General features: G+C 43.6%; 1 protein-coding gene across 10 annotated transcripts in view; it reads right to left on the bottom strand.

Moving 5' to 3' along the window:
- Nucleotides 1-655: 655 nt before the first annotated feature.
- LOC146570074 (unconventional myosin-IXAb-like) overlaps nt 656-17,503 on the bottom strand; it is a 164,961-nt gene continuing 148,113 nt past the window's right edge. For 6 of the 10 annotated variants that reach the window (XM_085282873.1, XM_085282879.1, XM_085282880.1 and 3 more), the window contains 16 exons: nt 16,434-16,657; nt 16,072-16,188; nt 15,751-15,939; nt 15,557-15,604; nt 12,338-12,449; nt 10,533-10,594; nt 9,891-10,083; nt 9,340-9,468; nt 9,121-9,226; nt 8,765-8,896; nt 8,367-8,490; nt 6,877-6,930; nt 5,164-5,184; nt 4,680-4,888; nt 4,265-4,407; nt 656-3,929 (listed from right to left, as the gene is read on the bottom strand). In XM_085282873.1, coding sequence (XP_085138999.1) covers nt 3,544-3,929; nt 4,265-4,407; nt 4,680-4,888; nt 5,164-5,184; nt 6,877-6,930; nt 8,367-8,490; nt 8,765-8,896; nt 9,121-9,226; nt 9,340-9,468; nt 9,891-10,083; nt 10,533-10,594; nt 12,338-12,449; nt 15,557-15,604; nt 15,751-15,939; nt 16,072-16,188; nt 16,434-16,657 — 2,249 coding nt within the window. In that variant the 3' untranslated portion in view covers nt 656-3,543. The remainder of the gene's footprint in view (nt 3,930-4,264; nt 4,408-4,679; nt 4,889-5,163; nt 5,185-6,876; nt 6,931-8,366; nt 8,491-8,764; nt 8,897-9,120; nt 9,227-9,339; nt 9,469-9,890; nt 10,084-10,532; nt 10,595-12,337; nt 12,450-15,556; nt 15,605-15,750; nt 15,940-16,071; nt 16,189-16,433; nt 16,658-17,503) is intronic. The other 4 variants (XM_085282875.1, XM_085282882.1, XM_085282878.1 and 1 more) reach the window with 2 other exon arrangements.

Below are 17,503 nucleotides of genomic sequence, written 5' to 3'. Positions count from 1 at the left end.
CTTCAGTGCTCTCAGAAGACTAAAAAGATGGCTAAGGTCAACAATGACTCAAATGAGATTAAACAATGCTGCTGTATGTCCACCAGGAGAGACTTGACAGTATAGATGTAAAACAAATATGCCAGCAGTTTATCTCAGTTAACGAGAGGAGCAGGCATGTGTTTAGCTCCTTCACATAGTGGACATCGAGTTGTTGTGTGGGACACCAGTAGTCCATGTCTGTCGTTGTAACAGTAGTTCATGTTTAGAACAGAAAATCTCAGCTCACTGATTTGATCGGGGCAATTGTGCCTAAACTGTTGCATAATTTTGCTGATCGATCTTTTACTTTGTGGTAATCTTAGATGAGTAGTTTTATGGACAAAAACCACCAGGTCATTCAGTGTTCCCTTAGTGCCAAAGTATAACAGATGTTGGTGTACTGTAACTGAAGTAATGATGTTAAGTCCTTAAAGTCATATTCTTTTATTGTCATGACTGTATTTGAAGCTATTTTTATTTTTGTATGATACCTGATTTATATGGATTATGGCTGAAGTACACTAAAGCCTAAAATACTTAGTCATTTGTTTAATAGTAATTTAACATTATATAATTCACATATAAAACTATGAATTGTGATTTTAAATGGTTTAAAAGCACGTAGAATAGTATATGTAGGCAAGTATATTTCTCCTCTTTTTATTAAGAAGCAAAACAAAAACAAAAAGAAAAAGAAACAGGGCAGAGTTCAGTGGTTGAATCATCCGTCCCCACCAATGCCAAAACCAAATCTACGCCCTTGCGCGTCACAGAACATAAATGACAATTCATAAATATCTGGAGTAGATGAAAGCCCTCTAGCTCAATGAATTAATATGCTTCCTTAACAACAAATGTTTATTTTAAAGATTTATACGTTCCTCTTAGGTTCTCAAACTGTGGGACAGTTCCCACTAGTGGTGGGTGGTGGTACTGCAGGTGGGCTCTGCACAAGCGAAGACGTCTCTTGTGATTTTATTTCAGGTTGGATCTTTGTTGGTGTTGACCGAGTGAATGATTGTGTGAGCTTCTTTTGGTTCGTGAAGTCAGGTTCAAAAGATGACTCAACTCACTCGTGCTTGGCTGCAATTTTGCTTTTTTAATAAGCAGATGGATTTTCCCTCATAAAGTCTTTTTTTTCTTCTTACAACCATAGACATGTTTATATCATTAAAAAAAAGAGGAAATGTAACACAAATCGCACCTTATACATACATACTGTGATAACTGTGTCCAGAGTGGCGCAGACAGACACAAGGCTTTTTTTTTGTTTTGTTTTTTTGCTTTTTGCTTTATAGCACAAAAAATGAGTGACTGAGTATGGCCTGCTAAAATGTCGCCATGAGTAATAGTAGATAATGAACCGTACACAGGATAATATATCCTTTTATAACACCTTTTTATAACAGATTCTTTTTAAATCAATGTACATCCCAAAAGCATGATCATAAATAGCACATACACTGTGTATAAAAGAGGAACAAAACCAAAAAACAACCAAAGAAAGCAGAGCATGCCTTCCAGTGATAGGTACATTCACTTTTTCCTTTTTTTTCTTCTTTTTTCTCCACATGGACAGCTTAGACATACACAACAAACATCATCCCATCAAATATCAGCTAAAAGACATTTGACCAGAATCAGCCATGCCCTTTCAGCTCAACTCCGAAAACAGGTTTTTTTAAATGTCTAAATGGTTCAAAGTGATACTAAAAAAAACCAAAAAACACACACTAAATCATCACTGAGACTTCCAGCTTTTAAAGTTCCTCCAGAGACGCGGCAAGCAAAGAGAGATCGCAGCTTTATCACGGAGACATGATCGCTGTTTAGCTACTGAGAAGAATCTCAACATCACACAGATACTGTTTGGATACTTTATGGACAGAGACAGGAAAGAGAGGAAGAATATGCAGAAACACACGGACGGTTTGAGTTAGTTGCTACTAGTTTTTTTTTGTTGACAGGTTAACAGGCAGATTAAATGCTACTTATCACAGCCAGAGCCGGGAGAGAAGAGGAGCTACTGCACTGGTGAAGAAGAAGAACAGGCATGGCTCAGAGGACATCGCGGACGGTTTGAGTGCATGATGAGTGCAAGTGTTTCCCCACAGGTGCAGTAAAGCTCAGACTAACCCTTGTAAGCTCACATCAGTTAGTTTTAGTGTCACACGACGGATGTAGAGCTGCTTCTTCTTTTCAGTCCTTCCATTAAGCATATTTACGGAGGAGAGGCTAAACATGCACAAAGTGGGAGCTGATAAAAATGGAAGGGATCATTCACTCGTTCACTCACTCCAACAAATAATAAAGATCGGAAAGAAAAAACAAAACGATGGCTTTCATCTGAACAAAAACTATTGACAGCAATACCAACATGTACACTATAATACAGCAATAATATATATTAAAAGAGAAAAAATTCAAGTTCTGACGCAGTAACACTGATGTTTCTGAAATGTGGGGGTGGGGGGTAATAAAAGGCTGCGGGCAAAGAAAGACAGAACAAAACACGTATGGCTGACTGACATCTCATACTGCAGGTCAAGTTCGCGTGACACCCGACGCTCTGCGCTACAACCGCAGGTTGGTGGCTTTTTTTTCTTTCATTTTTTTTTCCAAATTCTTTTACGACTCAAGAGTGCAACCAAAGTGCTCTCTGTTCATTGTGTAATATTAAAAAAGAGAGAAGCCAGCAGTAAACAGAGGAGAACCGACACAGAAACAAAAGTGGAACCTGAATTTCAGATACTTATATTTGCAAAACAGGCCGTAGAGACTGATCACCGATGAGCAACCCAGCAACCCAGCAGCAGCACTGGACTGTCTCTTTATGTACACCTTTTTTCCTCCTCTTTAATATAATAATAACAATAATAATAATAATTAACATACAGCTGTAAGAGACAGTTCCTTCAAACTGAAGAAAAATTGTGATGGAGAAGCATGCAGCCTCTTGGCTGGTGTGTCCTGTGTAAACGAGAAAAGCAGACTTAGCTTGGTGCTGGTTACAGACAAGTTGGTTGTCCGCCAGTTCGGTCAGTATGGCTACATTTCTTTTGGGGGGCTTTCACCATCTGCCCGCATGCTAAAAAATAAAGACGAGGCTCTGAAAGGTTTGGCTTTGCAGGTGTGGGTGTGGTGTCCTGTGTCTCGCCACCCGTCCTTCCGTTCCTCTTCCCCCACCCCTCCCTCTCCTCTGACTGACCCCTGGGGCTCCAGCAGGGGTCAAACGGTTCAGATCAGAGGATCAGCGAACACAGTTAAACTTGTCTTTTTGCTTCTCTCCAGATTTCACATTAGTCGTCAGTCATCCTTCAGTGACCAGCTGCTGTTTTTGTCCCTCTCTGTCAGAATCGCCTTCCTGCTTTGACTGGACCAAGGGAGGAGGTAAGGCTGGGCACCAAGGAGGGGCAACAGGCGACTCTTGGCGTAAACCTTGCCCCATGACCAGCCTCATTCTGCCCTAAACTCGTCTTCCTCCCGTTCTCACTCAGCCTCCCGCGAATGGTCGTTTCGGGGTCAAACCATGAACTCGTTGTTGCCGTACAGAACCAGCTGCTGCGGCCCCGAGCCGAAGTCCGACTCCCTCCGATGGCTTCCCGAGGGCTCCCGTGGCGAGCTGCGGCTCAGCCTGAGCCTGTGCCGCGTTTTCCCGGTACTTTGGCCCCCCTCTGCCTCAGCCAAAGGGGTCCCCAGGCTGCAGGAGGTGAGTAAGGGCCCGGAGGAGGAGGAACGGAACCTGTAGTGAGGGGAAGGAGAACCAGACGCGTTGGAGGAGAGAGAGGAGGAAGGGTGATAGGAGGAGACGGTGGAAGTGGAGTCTGCTGAATCCTGGGAGTCGGGCTGGCGTCGCAGAGCTCGCCTGCTCTTCGCCTCTGACTTTCTGGATCGGATTGTGCCGCGATCTGTGAAGAAGAACACACAAAGATGGCAGTGATAAGAGAGAGTTATTATTATTATTTATTACACAAAAAGCAACTAATTGAATTACAAAATTAGGAAAATTTACTTTCATGTAGACAATTTCACATGGTTATCCTTTATTAGACATAAATAGAATATGATTAGCTGACTTTACCTGGAGCCATTAAGCCATTACCTTAAACGAATATAAGGATGATGAAGGTTGAGTGAGAGTGTGAGTTGGCAGCATTTATATAGGATCTTTGGATTACATCGTTACCTGCAGTTAGTCACAGTAAGCAGGGACTGAAACATGAACACAAACACTGACACGCACCAGAGGGGTCAGAGGTGGCTCCCTCCGTATCCATGGTGATATTCTCTGAGCTGTCTGCTGTACCGATGGAGGCTTCAGATTCAGGAGTTTCATCATCGGATGCTCGCGGCTCCAGGATCAACATTTCATAGGTCAGCTCCTCCCTGTTGACAGACACATTAAAGGTCATATTTTAAGTTTTGGGATATTTATTACTGTATGCAACTGACCCAAAGCCATCCACATAGAAGCACACGGCAGCTACAAGACAGAACAAAAATAAATTTTATGTTTGCTCTGAGTTTCCAGGTGACATTAGTTACATTAGTTTTTAGGTGGTTTTAAAGCCTGCACTGTTGTCTGACTTTAAATATGTAACATGTGTAACAGGAATGCACAACTTAAATGTAACAGTATGACCACAGAAACGGCATACTTTTCTTTCTGCAGACTCTCAATCTGCTCTGCGAGGATTCGCTCCTCCTGCTGCATCGCCAGCTCCTGCTGGTCATTGAGCACGGCCTCTGCTGCGTCCTCCACTCCTCCTCCTCCTACGGCAGTTTCTCCATCAACCCCAGAGGGCGCTCTGGGGCTGAGAGGAGGTGAGGTCGTGTGGGTGGTGCTTTGCCAAACACGGCTTTTGCTCTGCAAGTACACACACACACACACACACACTTATAGAGACAGTGTGTTAGCGGAAGTCCAAAGTGACCAGAATGTTCAGGGAGAGACAGTGATGAAGCACACAAAGCTAAGCTGCTACAGGTGTAGGTGGATGCTCTGACCACATACTGACTAGATAGACTGAGCACAGTTCACCACATCACTGCTAAAAAGAAAGACTATGAGGTCAGGTGATAATCACTACGAACAGTTACACACAATCACTTCATACACACACACACACAGGTTGGCATTACCTTAACTTTAGCTGTGTTAGGCTGTACATTGTAAAACAGAAACAGAAAGCAAAGAGCGATCAGTGGGGCTACAGTTAGTGAGCTGCCTTTTTTGAGAGAAGCATAAACATTCAGCAGTGATTAAAGAACAGTGACGGCAGCCGTGAAGCTGTAGAAATGCACACTACTGCTTATGATGCAGCTCTGCTAACCTGAAATAGTTGATGTTATTAAGTTAGCCTCAATGCTTTCGTAGCCGAAAGCATATGCTCTCTATTTTCAGGGTTTATTTATAGTGCAGTTTGTTTTTGGAAATGTTAAACGTCAAGTGTGAACACGGCACAAAGTCTTTTAATGTGAGAAGATGTCTCCTATGGAACATCTGGATGTAGCTAATATATATGTGTATATATATATATATATATATATATATATATATATATATATATATATATATATATGCTTACTATGTACTAGTCAAGATAATGGCTTACTTTGCCTCCCTCCAGACTTCACAGAACATCACTATTTATGTTTATATTAATAATTAAATCTACACAAACAACAAAGCTACAGTACATTATCTGAGAAACAATGTAGTGTATAAATACAGTTTATACAAACAACAATGCTTGGAGAGGCTACACTGCACATAAACACTGTTTTGTGTTTAAAATGCTGTGGCTTATTTGACTTAAAGGTCAGTTGTTCAACTTTTGCTTGACTGTAAAGTCAACTTTAGACTGTAGCAGCCATTGATTTAAAGCGTCAATTTGAACATTTCGTCTGCTGTTGTCGAGGCTTTTTGAAACCAGAGACAGAGAAACTACGGACACCGTATCCTCATGTAGCTGTGGACTGCTGTGAACATAAAGCAGCCATTAGCTAAAGCACAAGCTGCTTTGCCGTCTCTTGTAGTCTAAGATGAACACCAGGCTTTATGAAGGGTATGAAGAAAATGTTTACTGAGGTCATAAATGACTGTAGCAAAAAGGTCGTTTTTCCCCATTGACTTCTACAGTCTGATTTCTTATGGCAACCAGACGAGCTGCCCCCTGCTGGCCAATAAAAAAAAATCCTGATTTAAAATAGTTCATCAATGGCTACATCCATCTCTTTTATACAGTTTTATGATGTTGAAGTCGGCCTCTTTTGATATACTGCTAATGATGACGACAAACCAGTATATTTAAAAAGAATTGAAGCAATAACTTATAGCTAATATTAAACGTAATAATACTTAATATTAATACAATAAATAAACGAGCTAATGTTTTTATTTGAGTACAGTTGTGCTTACAGACCCTCTCCACCTTCCTATACTTCTGATTATCATCAATATAATCAATAATCAGTTGCTAAACAGAAGACATACATTACATACATTATTTCAAATTACAACTGAAACTGTGAGAAAATGATTACCAGCAATGTTAATTATTTAATACAAACACCCGACCTGGCTGCCAGAGGCCACGTTGCTATAATAAACGATATAACAATGCCAGCTGAAAGACTTCTGGTGTTGTATGATTTGCTGCGCTGCATGTTAGCCAACCCACTGATAACAAAACAGCAACACAAACAAAGAGTCAGACACCTGACATAGAAGTAGCTTACAGGTATATGAGATGAGTGGTGTTACAGACGGCATGAGTGGACGGAATTAAGAGACTGATGGACAGGACAGGACTGGTGGTGGGCGGGTACATGTTGTGGGAGGGGCATACATACCGGGGTGGTAGTGCGGGTAATGCTCATAAACCTAACGGCAATTAGTACGGGTTTCTGGAAGGAGGGTGTGGGGGAGGAAAGGAGGAAGGACAGGTTAGGATTAAGGAGCGGTGAAGGTTGTCATTTTAGTATGGATCTGGTTATTTTACAGGTCAAAAGAGGTTTCCAGATTAAAATGAGCTACAGTTGGTTAGAAAGAGAAAGATCTGAAGAAATCTTCCCAACCAGAAAATACCCAGTGTAAAAAGACGCCGAGGGAGGAATTGATAGGCAACTGAACAATGCTGAGGTTCGATTAAAAAGTTAATTAACAGGAAATTCCTAAGTGGGCAAACGTGAATTCATGATTCATACTAGGCTGAATGCAAGTCTTTGTAACAGCCTCAAAAGACGACTTTTCACCTTTCACTTTTCAACAAAGATAAAACTCAGACATTTCTGTTTCTCTCACCAGTTAATGTGTCTTTGCTTTTGTTTTTTGTCCTTGGTGCATTGCAGTTTTATGACAGCAAAAACTATGTAAGAGCCCAACAAGGGTCTGCTGTGGGAAGTTGGGAACTAGGGTCTACTGTGACTGGCTGACCAGATCTGGCCCAGAAAACAACAACCATGGACGTGTGGCACTTTACACATGCTCTACCTATAAGAACAAATCCAGGCGAGATAGCTCTGAACCTGCAAATCATTAAAAAACACTCTTATTTGGAAAGTGTGGATCCATGTGGATGCTGGAGGAATTTGGTTGTCCTGTGAAGCACAAGTTAGCTCATCTTCCCGAATAATGCTTTCCAGAAAGACAGATTACACAGCAGGATGCTCCTTAGGGAGTACAATAATTGCATTCCTGGGTGAAATCATGTAATAGAAGGTATACTGTATAATGTTACATACTGTATTTAGGCATGAGCTGCTTCCTGCTGAAATTTTCAATTTCTCCAATTTTGAATCTTTTGTAGCTTTTTTTCCTAAATGAACCTCTTATCTCAGTTTCTTGCCGATTACTTGCATGAATAGTGGCTGCATCATCACCATTTACTAAAACTACGCAGTTGGAAAGTACGTCAGTCCACTAGGGTGCTTTTGAGAACTTTACACTTTTCTTCTGAGGTTATTGTTTCCCTGGTATAAATGATCTTATGTGTCCCAAAGAGACCTTTGACGTAAAGAATTAAACTCCTGTGAGGTATTATTACAGCAGAATAATTCACAAATGAATGATTCAAACAAGTGTCCATCCCCTTCAAATGCTTTTTTTTGGGTCACCTTTTTGCATGTGTAAGAAAAACACAGCAAAAAGTGTTGATGACACATGTAAAGAAACACACAGGAATGAACTCCTGCCATGGCGACAACCATGCCAGCTGCTCGTGGAGCTGAAAACGGATCCATTTTGATGAGGAGTGAGAGGAAGGAGTAAATAAAAAATAAAAAACTTTCGCTCAATGACAACCTCAGCCTCTATGCTAACACCTACTGCACTTTGATCTTACCATGGACCTCCTGATGTGGGTCAGCCTGCTCTTGGCTTTGTTCTCTGCAAACTCCAGACTGCTGATGTCCTTCAGACGAGCCTTGTACTTGCTCATCTGCTCGTTGATGATCAGCTCCACACACCTGCGGACCAGAGAGCCATTTAAATTGGAAGCAAACAGAGCAGAGATGCTCTGGTACCCTATGATAGGCTTGGACACACTTGGATAAGGAGATGTTTGTTTTTCTTGAAAACCCCCTTTTCAAAATGTAAGAGGCTGAAGTTTTTTTTGTTGACATCAGCCCAAAGATGCAGTTACATTTAGATGTTATTAAGCTGTAATTACAGCAGTATACCAGGTTTCTGGCATTTAATGAATAATGACTGTAAAATTGCAGGGTCAGTTTGTGAACATACGCTGTGGTCTTGCTGATGTCTTGGACGCTCTGCAGTGGGTCAATGCTGTCGGGGCAGCGAAGGATGCAGGGAGCAAACACGATGGCGAGGGCGTTGGCTGACATCCTGTTTGTCTCCTCCTGCAGGGCAATCCTGTAACAGCATAATACTTTTAATCCTGATGTGCAATTCCCACTGAACACAGCTCTAATCCAGTGTGTCTGACGACTAGTGAAAATAATAATATATATAATAGGCCCTGAAACCTCTGCAGCTTCGACCTGATGCTCAAAAACATGATTCAGATCTTATTATAAAACCCTTTTTTCCAGGCACAAGCTGTTTGCCTGGTCATATTGATTCAAGTCATCACTCACCTGACCAGATGGAAGATGAGGCGCTCCAGTGTGCTGAGGTGTGTCCTGCTGAGCTGGTCGATCACAGAATACACTCCGTTGATCACCTCCCGCTTGTCTGGCTGACCTGAAAAGGCAGAAAAACACCACAGAGTTCAGGCAAACGCATTTTTTCAAGCTAACTCGGTCCTGGGCTGAAAACCAGCAAACAGACGGTAAAGAGCATAAGCATGAGTTTACCCATGGCTCTCAGGAACTCCTCGTAGAGTTCAAAGGTCATGAGAGGGCTTGGCAGGTCACGGAGCCACTGTTTGAGCACACTGGCAATAACGTGGATATTGTAGTCATCCAGATTCACGCTGCTGACATCTGAAAGAGCATGATTTCAGACAAGTTAACATGGTTTCTCTTTGATCTTTGGTCCAAATGATGCAGTAGTTCATACATGTAGTTTAAAAATCATTTAATAAACGGCCACGAAAACTGGCAGGATTCAAGTTTATTTTAGCTTTTAGTCCTCATTAAAAATTCCTTTTTTTCCATAACAGTGCCATCTGTCTCAGCTGTACTTTGTAATTAGTGATAATTAGTCACCAACTAAACCACATTTTTATGACAGTACACATTTTCACCCATAAAACCAGCTCATTAGGATGGCGACACGTACTTTTTAGGATCTTTATTTTCTCAATTTGACTTTCAGACTTGTTTCACACTTTTAAACGCCCCGGCAGGAATCCTGTAATATGTATTTGGAATGTGTGTCTCATTGATCTGTGAGTCAGCCTCACCCGTGTCCAGCCCCTGTCGGAGTTCTTTGATCTTATTGGTGGAGCCCGACTTCCTGTAGATGCCCTCTGTGTAGAGGCCGTGCATCTCGATGTAGTTGATGAGCTTCTCCACCAGCTGGGGTACGGTGCGCTCCTCGCTGGTCAGACGCGACAACTCCACGCCGAACTGCCGTGACGACAGCTCCGGGTCGTACTTGTTTGCAAACGTAAATAATGCTGCACATTAAACTGAACCACTGGCAGGCTGCACAGACCAGTGACCGTTACAGCTCGATGATGAAGGATGACGTAAACGTAAACTCCCATCTGCATTATACAGTAATATCTACCTAAAGCTGGTAAACATCTGTGTGTACTGATGACGCACGGGACTTTTTATTTATTATGACTTCCTTTCTTTCAGGGCTAAAATTCTTTCAGTAGGATTAATGGAGAAAAACTTGATACAAACTCCTTTAGTCATACTGTAACACATTCAGACGACATCAAACCACAAAATAAACCAAAAGGGCAAAAGGTGATTATTTTAGCTAATGATTATACTGCGCTGTGATTTCGATTGTTGGCTACATATTTTGAACGGCGGAGAGAACCCGTGTCATCTTAAAACAAGTGTCACATAAAAAAAGGAACTCCACCTACCTTCTTGCTGCACTTCGTGGTCATTTTGGAACAGCACTTCCTGTGGCAGGCGTAGCGACACACTGTAGACAAAACAAACGACAATCAGACGGGAGGCATTTCTACAAACTCCTCACAGTCACGACAGCGGCAGTCGGTGCTGTAGACATTTACCACCTCAAAGGCTAGGGCAAGCGTGGAGGCGGCAGAGAGCCGGGATGGGATGTCTGCTCTCAGAGAGTGCAGATGGAGCTCTGTAACTAGATCGAAGACGGACTCATGAAAGGAGAGGGAGGTTTAATCGAATTCTGCAGACACTCAGGCACGCAGGGAAAGTGTGTTAGTTTTTTGCGTATGTGTGTGTGTGTAAGGACTGCCATGTGAGTGGAAAGAAAAACTACACAGTTTTGAGTGTGAGTGGTGTGGTAAGTGAGTTAGGAGAACATTAGGATCTGCGGCTGGTGTGTATTTTTATATGTGTGTGTGTGTGTGTGTGTGTGTGTGTGTGTGTGTGTGTGTGTGAGTGTGAGAGAGAGAGAGAGAGAGAGAGAGAGAGAGAGAGAGAGAGAGAGAGAAAGATCCTGGGCGGACAGCTTAATGCTTGATTTTAAACTGACCAGCGGACAGCTGACAGTTACTGACAGAAAAACTAAAGCAACAGTGCTGAAAAGTGTCACCTCACTATGATTTTGCATTAAGATAACAGACGTTATGCAGTAGCTCTTATCCCTGCAGTTTTAAAGCTAAAAATGCCTGCTGCACCTGTTTATATTTCACTTTAAGACCAGAAACATTGTGCAGTGGTTAGCACTGTTGCCTCCAAGCAAGCAGGTCCTGTGTTCAAATCTACCCACTCACTATCCACTATGTCCTGCTTTCTCCATGAGTCTGCATGAGCTCTCCCTGGATTTCCATCAACAGTCCAAAGATATACGTGTCAGGTTAGCTGGTGATGATAAATATGCCATATGTGTGAATGGCTGTCTGCCTCTGCTTTAGCCCTGCAATAAACTGGCGACCTGTCTAGGGTGGACCCCGCTCTCTACTGGAGCTGCTGCTCCTTCACATTGAGGTGTTTGGGTATCTGATAAGGATGACTCCTGCGCACTGGGAGAACAATCAGGGTAGACACAGGACATGCTGGAGAGGTTATGTCTCTCGGCCAGCTCAAGTACGTCTTAGCATTCCCTGAGAAGAGCTGGAGAAGGTGGATGGGTGGAAGGAGGCCTGGGTACCTCTTCTTAGACTGATGCCCCTGCAACCTTTACCCAGATAAGCATCACAAAAAAGGTGGATGGATGTGTATATGGGTGGATGGACTGTAGATAATTTAGATGTGATGTTTTATCTCCTCGAGGCCAACTAACAAACTGAGAATTCAACAGTCTTGTGAGCCACACTTTGTGACATTGCTCTAATAAACATAAGGCTCTAATAAGGATAATTTGGCACTGACACATGGCAACACTTCCTTCGTTATTTGGTCTTCATTTTTATTTTTGGAAGCTAAAACACTGTACCCCCACCATGCTGAAGGGTTTCTGGTTAGTTAACCTTTTTTCCCCAATGACAACCACAAAGTAGTTTTGAAAGCTGGAACAAAAAAATCCTACAGCACCTCCTGTGCCCTCCACATGAGGGCGGACCCAAGGAGCTTTTTTTAACTAAGCATAGCTGAGCCACAGAGGCTCGCTCTCAAGTCCCTACCCCAGGCCTGTCTCCAGGGTGGTATCCTGGTGACCTGTCCTGGGCAGGGTAAACTGGAGCTTTGACTTCAGTTCCTAAATGTGTGTTTTGGACAGATGTGTTCTGTGTGTAGTGCTTACGTTTGCAGACACAGGCTCGATCCATCATCCAGATGAGGGAGGAGCAGTACTCGCAGTAGGTGGGGATGCTGTACTGAGTGGACTTGAAAATGTGGCCGTTGTGTTCCTCCACCTGCAGGGGGCAGTAGACCTGCCAGTCAGCTCAGTTGACATATGAAGCAGAGACTGCATATAAAAGATGTCTGTATCTACTAGGGGTGCAACGATACTCGTATCGATATTGAACCGTTCGATACAGTGCTTTCGGTTCGGTATGCATATGTATTGAACAATACAAAATTTGTAATTTATTTTATCAACTTTCCTTCTGACGATGCTGTCTGTGTTGAGCGCTCAGTGAATCTGCGTTCGACTACTCCGCCTAGGCTGCACTGTCGAGCGAAGATCCACTGAGCGTTCAACACAGACAGCATTGCCAGAAGGAAGAGCGCAGGGCAAGCTAGCGAGACAGAAGTTAAGCTATCCTTGCAACATGGCAAATTGAACCTCCCCCACCCTCATTCAGATCTGGCGTTTGGAATTATTTTGGTTTTCATGTGAAGTATGACCCTGAAGGTAAGCGCGTCATGGACTAAAGTAAAACAGTATGTTGGATGTGCCACGCAATGCTCAATTACATGGGTGGGAACTAGTGTGTTAGCGCAGTTAGCTCGTTAACGTGTTGGCCGTCTAGCCCCATGCAGGGGTAGCTCGTTAACGGAGATTTGCCGTGTTGTGGCGTTAACATCATTTCAACGAGATTAACGCTGACAGGACTAGTGGGAACACAACGAATATGACTGCACATTTACACCGACATCATCCTAGTGCAAAGACAAGTGGAAGCAGACAAAAACAACAAGCATGCATGCTACAAACTTTACCCGAGTCATTTAGACAGCCGTTAGCACATGATTCTCCTTATGGGGACCTGATATGTTTAATATTGTGGCGAGCTCAGACAAGGAGGAGACGGAGGTGTCGTTTGGTCTTGCTTCCCGTGAGCTAGCCAGGGAGCACAGCCGTTTATTGACATCTGCAGAAGAACACTGCCGCTAGCTAACTGCTCAGCGCGGCAACCGCATAGCAACAACAACACACAGAGCGCCCCTCTGACCCCGGAAGGACACACCGTCGCATCGAGAGGGCGTCACCCGTCACTATGGCAACATAAACAAAACATAACTGTACAAACAGAACCCCGAACAGCCCTGACCCGCTACATAGCCCACACCTAAGGGGTCAGTCGTCCCCGACGACCCCATTACCCCACACAAAGTCCTGCAAATGTCCAGGTGCCTTCTTTTGGCGCACCGGGGAAAAGTCACTCGGGTCAGAACATGGGGTGCCACCATCATCCCACTTCCGACACCAATGTGGCGAGCTCAGACAAGGAGGAGACGGAGGTGTCGGTTGGTCTTGCTTCCCGTGAGCTAGCCAGGGAGCACAGCCGTTTATTGACATCTGCAGAAGAACACTGCCGCTAGCTAACTGCTCAGCGCGGCAACCGCACAGCAACAACAACAGCAGCACACAGGGCGCCCTCTGACCCCGGAAGGACACACCGTCGCAGCGAGAGGGCGTCACCCGTCACTATGGCAACATAAACAAAACATAACTGTACAAACAGAACCCCGAACAGCCCTGACCCGCTACAATATGCTGCTGAGAATATAGCCCAGAAGAAGCGTATAGTATAGCTTTTATTTTGGAAAGAGCCATTTCTCTGTAATAAACTCTCTTTTCCAAAGATGAGCGATTCCTCAATCAGATACAGGTGTTACCGCGCCAGATCCGCGGCCCCGACCGTAGTAAGGAAACCTCTGGCAGTTACTTGAAGGTTCCGTAACTGACTCGTAGCCGGCAACAGCTTACTATACAGGTCAACTCCGCTAGCAAAAAGATCGAAGGAGGCGTAGGAAACTGCTTCACCGAACTTTATTTCTTCTCTAAGGCACGAACACCGCATACAGTGGGCTGAAACAGTTTACTCACAGCGAGCATCGCCGACACAACTCTGGCTGTCGAGGGAGTTATTATATTCCTTTTATTTCTTTTCTTTTCGTCTCTTCTGTAGCTAACCGTTACTTTTTCCCCTTCTCCGCTCTCTCTCTTCACACACACACCAGGCAGTCCCGCTACACACATCCCGAATACATTTCCCATCAGGCTTCATCCTTAAAGGGCCATGCCTGTAACACAGGGCTTGCAAAATCGCTAGCCCGACGTCCCGGGGCTAGCGATTTTTCCAGTCGGGTTACCAAAATCTATCTCTGCCCTGCCCGTCGGGCTATCATAGGAAGGAAAAATATGTCAATGCTTTTGCATTCTTTCGGAAATGTAGCTGGGTAATTATGTCATTGGCATCGGTGAGCCACTGTCAATATGTGACATATTCAAATCGCGTTTGAATTTGCGCTTGTTTTTTGCTTTCACTTTGCAAATGTCCAGGTGCCTTCTTTTGGCGGACCGGCGGGGGAAAAGTCACTCGGGTCAGAACATGGGGTGCCACCATCATCCCACTTCTGACACCAATGTGGCGAGCTCAGACAAGGAGGAGACGGAGGTGTCGTTTGGTCTTGCTTCCCGTGAGCTAGCCAGGGAGCACAGCCGTTTATTGACATCTGCAGAAGAACACTGCCGCTAGCTAACTGCTCAGCGCGGCAACCACACAGCAACAACAACACACAGGGCACCCTCTGACCCCGGAAGGACACACCGTCGCAGCGAGAGGGCGTCACCCGTCACTATGGCAACATAAACAAAACATAACTGTACAAACAGAACCCCGAACAGCCCTGACCCGCTACAATATGCTGCTGAGAATATAGCCCAGAAGAAGTGTATAGTATTGCTTTTATTTTGGGAAGAGCCATTTCTCTGTAATAAACTCTCTTTTCCAAAGATGAGTGATTCCTCAATCAGATTTATTTTTTTAATTACTTTTGTTTCAGCAACATTAAATTTAAAAACTGTACTTTTGAGTTAAAATATATATTTATAAGTTTAATAAATGACAAATTAAAAAGGCATGAACATTTTTTTTGTATCGAAAAAATATTGAACCGTGACACCAAAGTATCGAACCGAACCGTGAATTTTGTGTATCGTTGCACCCCTAGTATCTACCACTCAGGTTTGTGAAGCCCTGTTTTAAATCTTTGCAGAACTGGTTGCAATATCTGCTTTTTATGATTGATGGTATGAAAGTAATTTTTTCTTTGAAACTAACAAACTCACAATATCAGTTTCCTTCTTCCTTGACTTCTTGCGTTCTCGTTTTGGAGCCTGAAAAAAGCAAACATGACAAAATTTGTTTTCTCTGTATTTCTTACCAGTAATGCCTTAAGATTAGCAATTTTATGATGTTATATCCTATGAAAGAATTTCTCTGTTATCATTTAATGAATTCATCCAGATGTTACTGGTCTTACCCTGCCGATGGTTCCCTCCATGGGCTTATACTCCGTCATGAATTCATCCAGGAACACCTTGAACGTGTTGACCCACACCTTCACGGGTGACTCGCTCCAGTCTCTCTGCTCCATACGCATCGTCTTCTCCAGGATGTGCTCAAACAATGCGTACAGATCCTTGTAACGGATGCTTTTACCATCATCCATCTGGTGGCGAGGAAAAAAGAAAGGAAAGGACGCAGAAAATGTAAATCTAGTTTAAGTGGCAGCATCTCGGTTTTTAAAATCTTCCTGGTCGTGTGACAGCAATGACAGAGTAAAAGAGGGTGTCAGACTCACAGCGAGGGCAGTGGAGTACGAGTTGAAGATGTTGATCCTGAATTCCTTCAGCGCTTTCTTAAAAACAACATCCACCATGGTGTCCTTTTTACCATCTTCAGAATCAAGATCGGCAATCTGAGGGAGCGAAGCACACCAAAATAATCTATATGGATCAATATGTGAATCGGAGTTTGGGGTGAACTGTTCCTTTAATTCTGTTTGATGTTTAATTTACACAGACAACCACATACGACACGCTGCATGAGAATTTAAATGTTACGTACTACGAGGTAACCCTTACAACTCTATGAACAGCGAAAACACACAAACACTGCTCTTTGTGTGAGTCAGTGAGGCGTGTGCGGCCTTTGCCCTCTCACCTTCTTCATGAGGAAGTCGTTCATGCTGCGATAGTCGTGGGCCGAGGTGAGGATGTGCAGCGCGTCATTCTGCCACTGGGCAGGTTCCAGAGCGATGCTGCTGATCTTCACGCTGCGACGTCTCTTCATTTTGGGAGACGGCTCCTTGTTCTCCTTACTGTCTCTGACCCCCCGAGATGAAGCCGCCTCCAAATCTGGACTGTGAGGAGGAGACGGGCCTTCTGCTACACAAAGACACCAAAGGTTTAGGCTTAATTCATCTAGGAATAAAATACACAATTTTTTTGTTTTGTTTTCCATTAAAAACGACTATTCCTTATGCTATACTGTGCACTTCTACTCTTCACAAATTTATTACACCATGTCTCAAATTTACTGCCAGAACAAATTCATGCTTGCAGCTCTGATCCTGTTTTTATTCACTTGTGTGTACCGCACATGGGTGTGACCAGGATATTCTGGAAGTAGAGCTCCTCTTGGAAGTCTTTTTCAACATTTAACACAGCTGCTATTTATGGATCGGTCCTGTTCACTTGTGCCTGGTGATCTGTGTCAGAGGCCCATCTCTCTCTGCAGTCTTCTCTCATCAGATGGCCGTCCCTCCCCGAGCCTGGTTCAGATAGAGGTTTCTTCCTGTTAAAAGGAAGTTTTTCCTTCCCACTGTCGCCAAGTGCTTGCTCACAGCGCCATCCGATTGTTGGGGTTTTCTCTGTATTATTGTTGGGTCTTTATCTTACAACAGAAAGCACCTCGAGGTGACTTTTGTTAATGTGATTGCAACTGACTAAAAACGAGTGTGCTCCTGGTTGCTCTGCCTTTAAGCTTTGAAACTCTTGAACTGCTGAGACACAGCTCTCTCATCACCAGCAATGATCCTTCATATTAAACCTGCTGTTCTCTGCATATCCACATCCATGAAGAAATCACAAAGCAAGAGGAAGATCCAGAAAGCGATCTAGAAACAGCAGCAATGCTGAGGCTGTCCAGAGCTAATCAGGTGACGTATTTCATTTTTATTTACAGTTCAGAGATAATTGTGAGCACATCTAGCGTTTGCGTGCTTATAAATC

The sequence above is a fragment of the Mchenga conophoros genome, linkage group LG7 (genome assembly GCF_057382185.1).
Source record: "Mchenga conophoros isolate Kocher_MC1m ecotype Shallow Benthic linkage group LG7, M_conophoros_male_GT1.1, whole genome shotgun sequence".
Taxonomy (NCBI): Eukaryota; Metazoa; Chordata; class Actinopteri; order Cichliformes; family Cichlidae; genus Mchenga; species Mchenga conophoros.
Note: the sequence above shows the minus strand (reverse complement) of the source record. Positions and strands in the feature narration are given on the sequence as shown.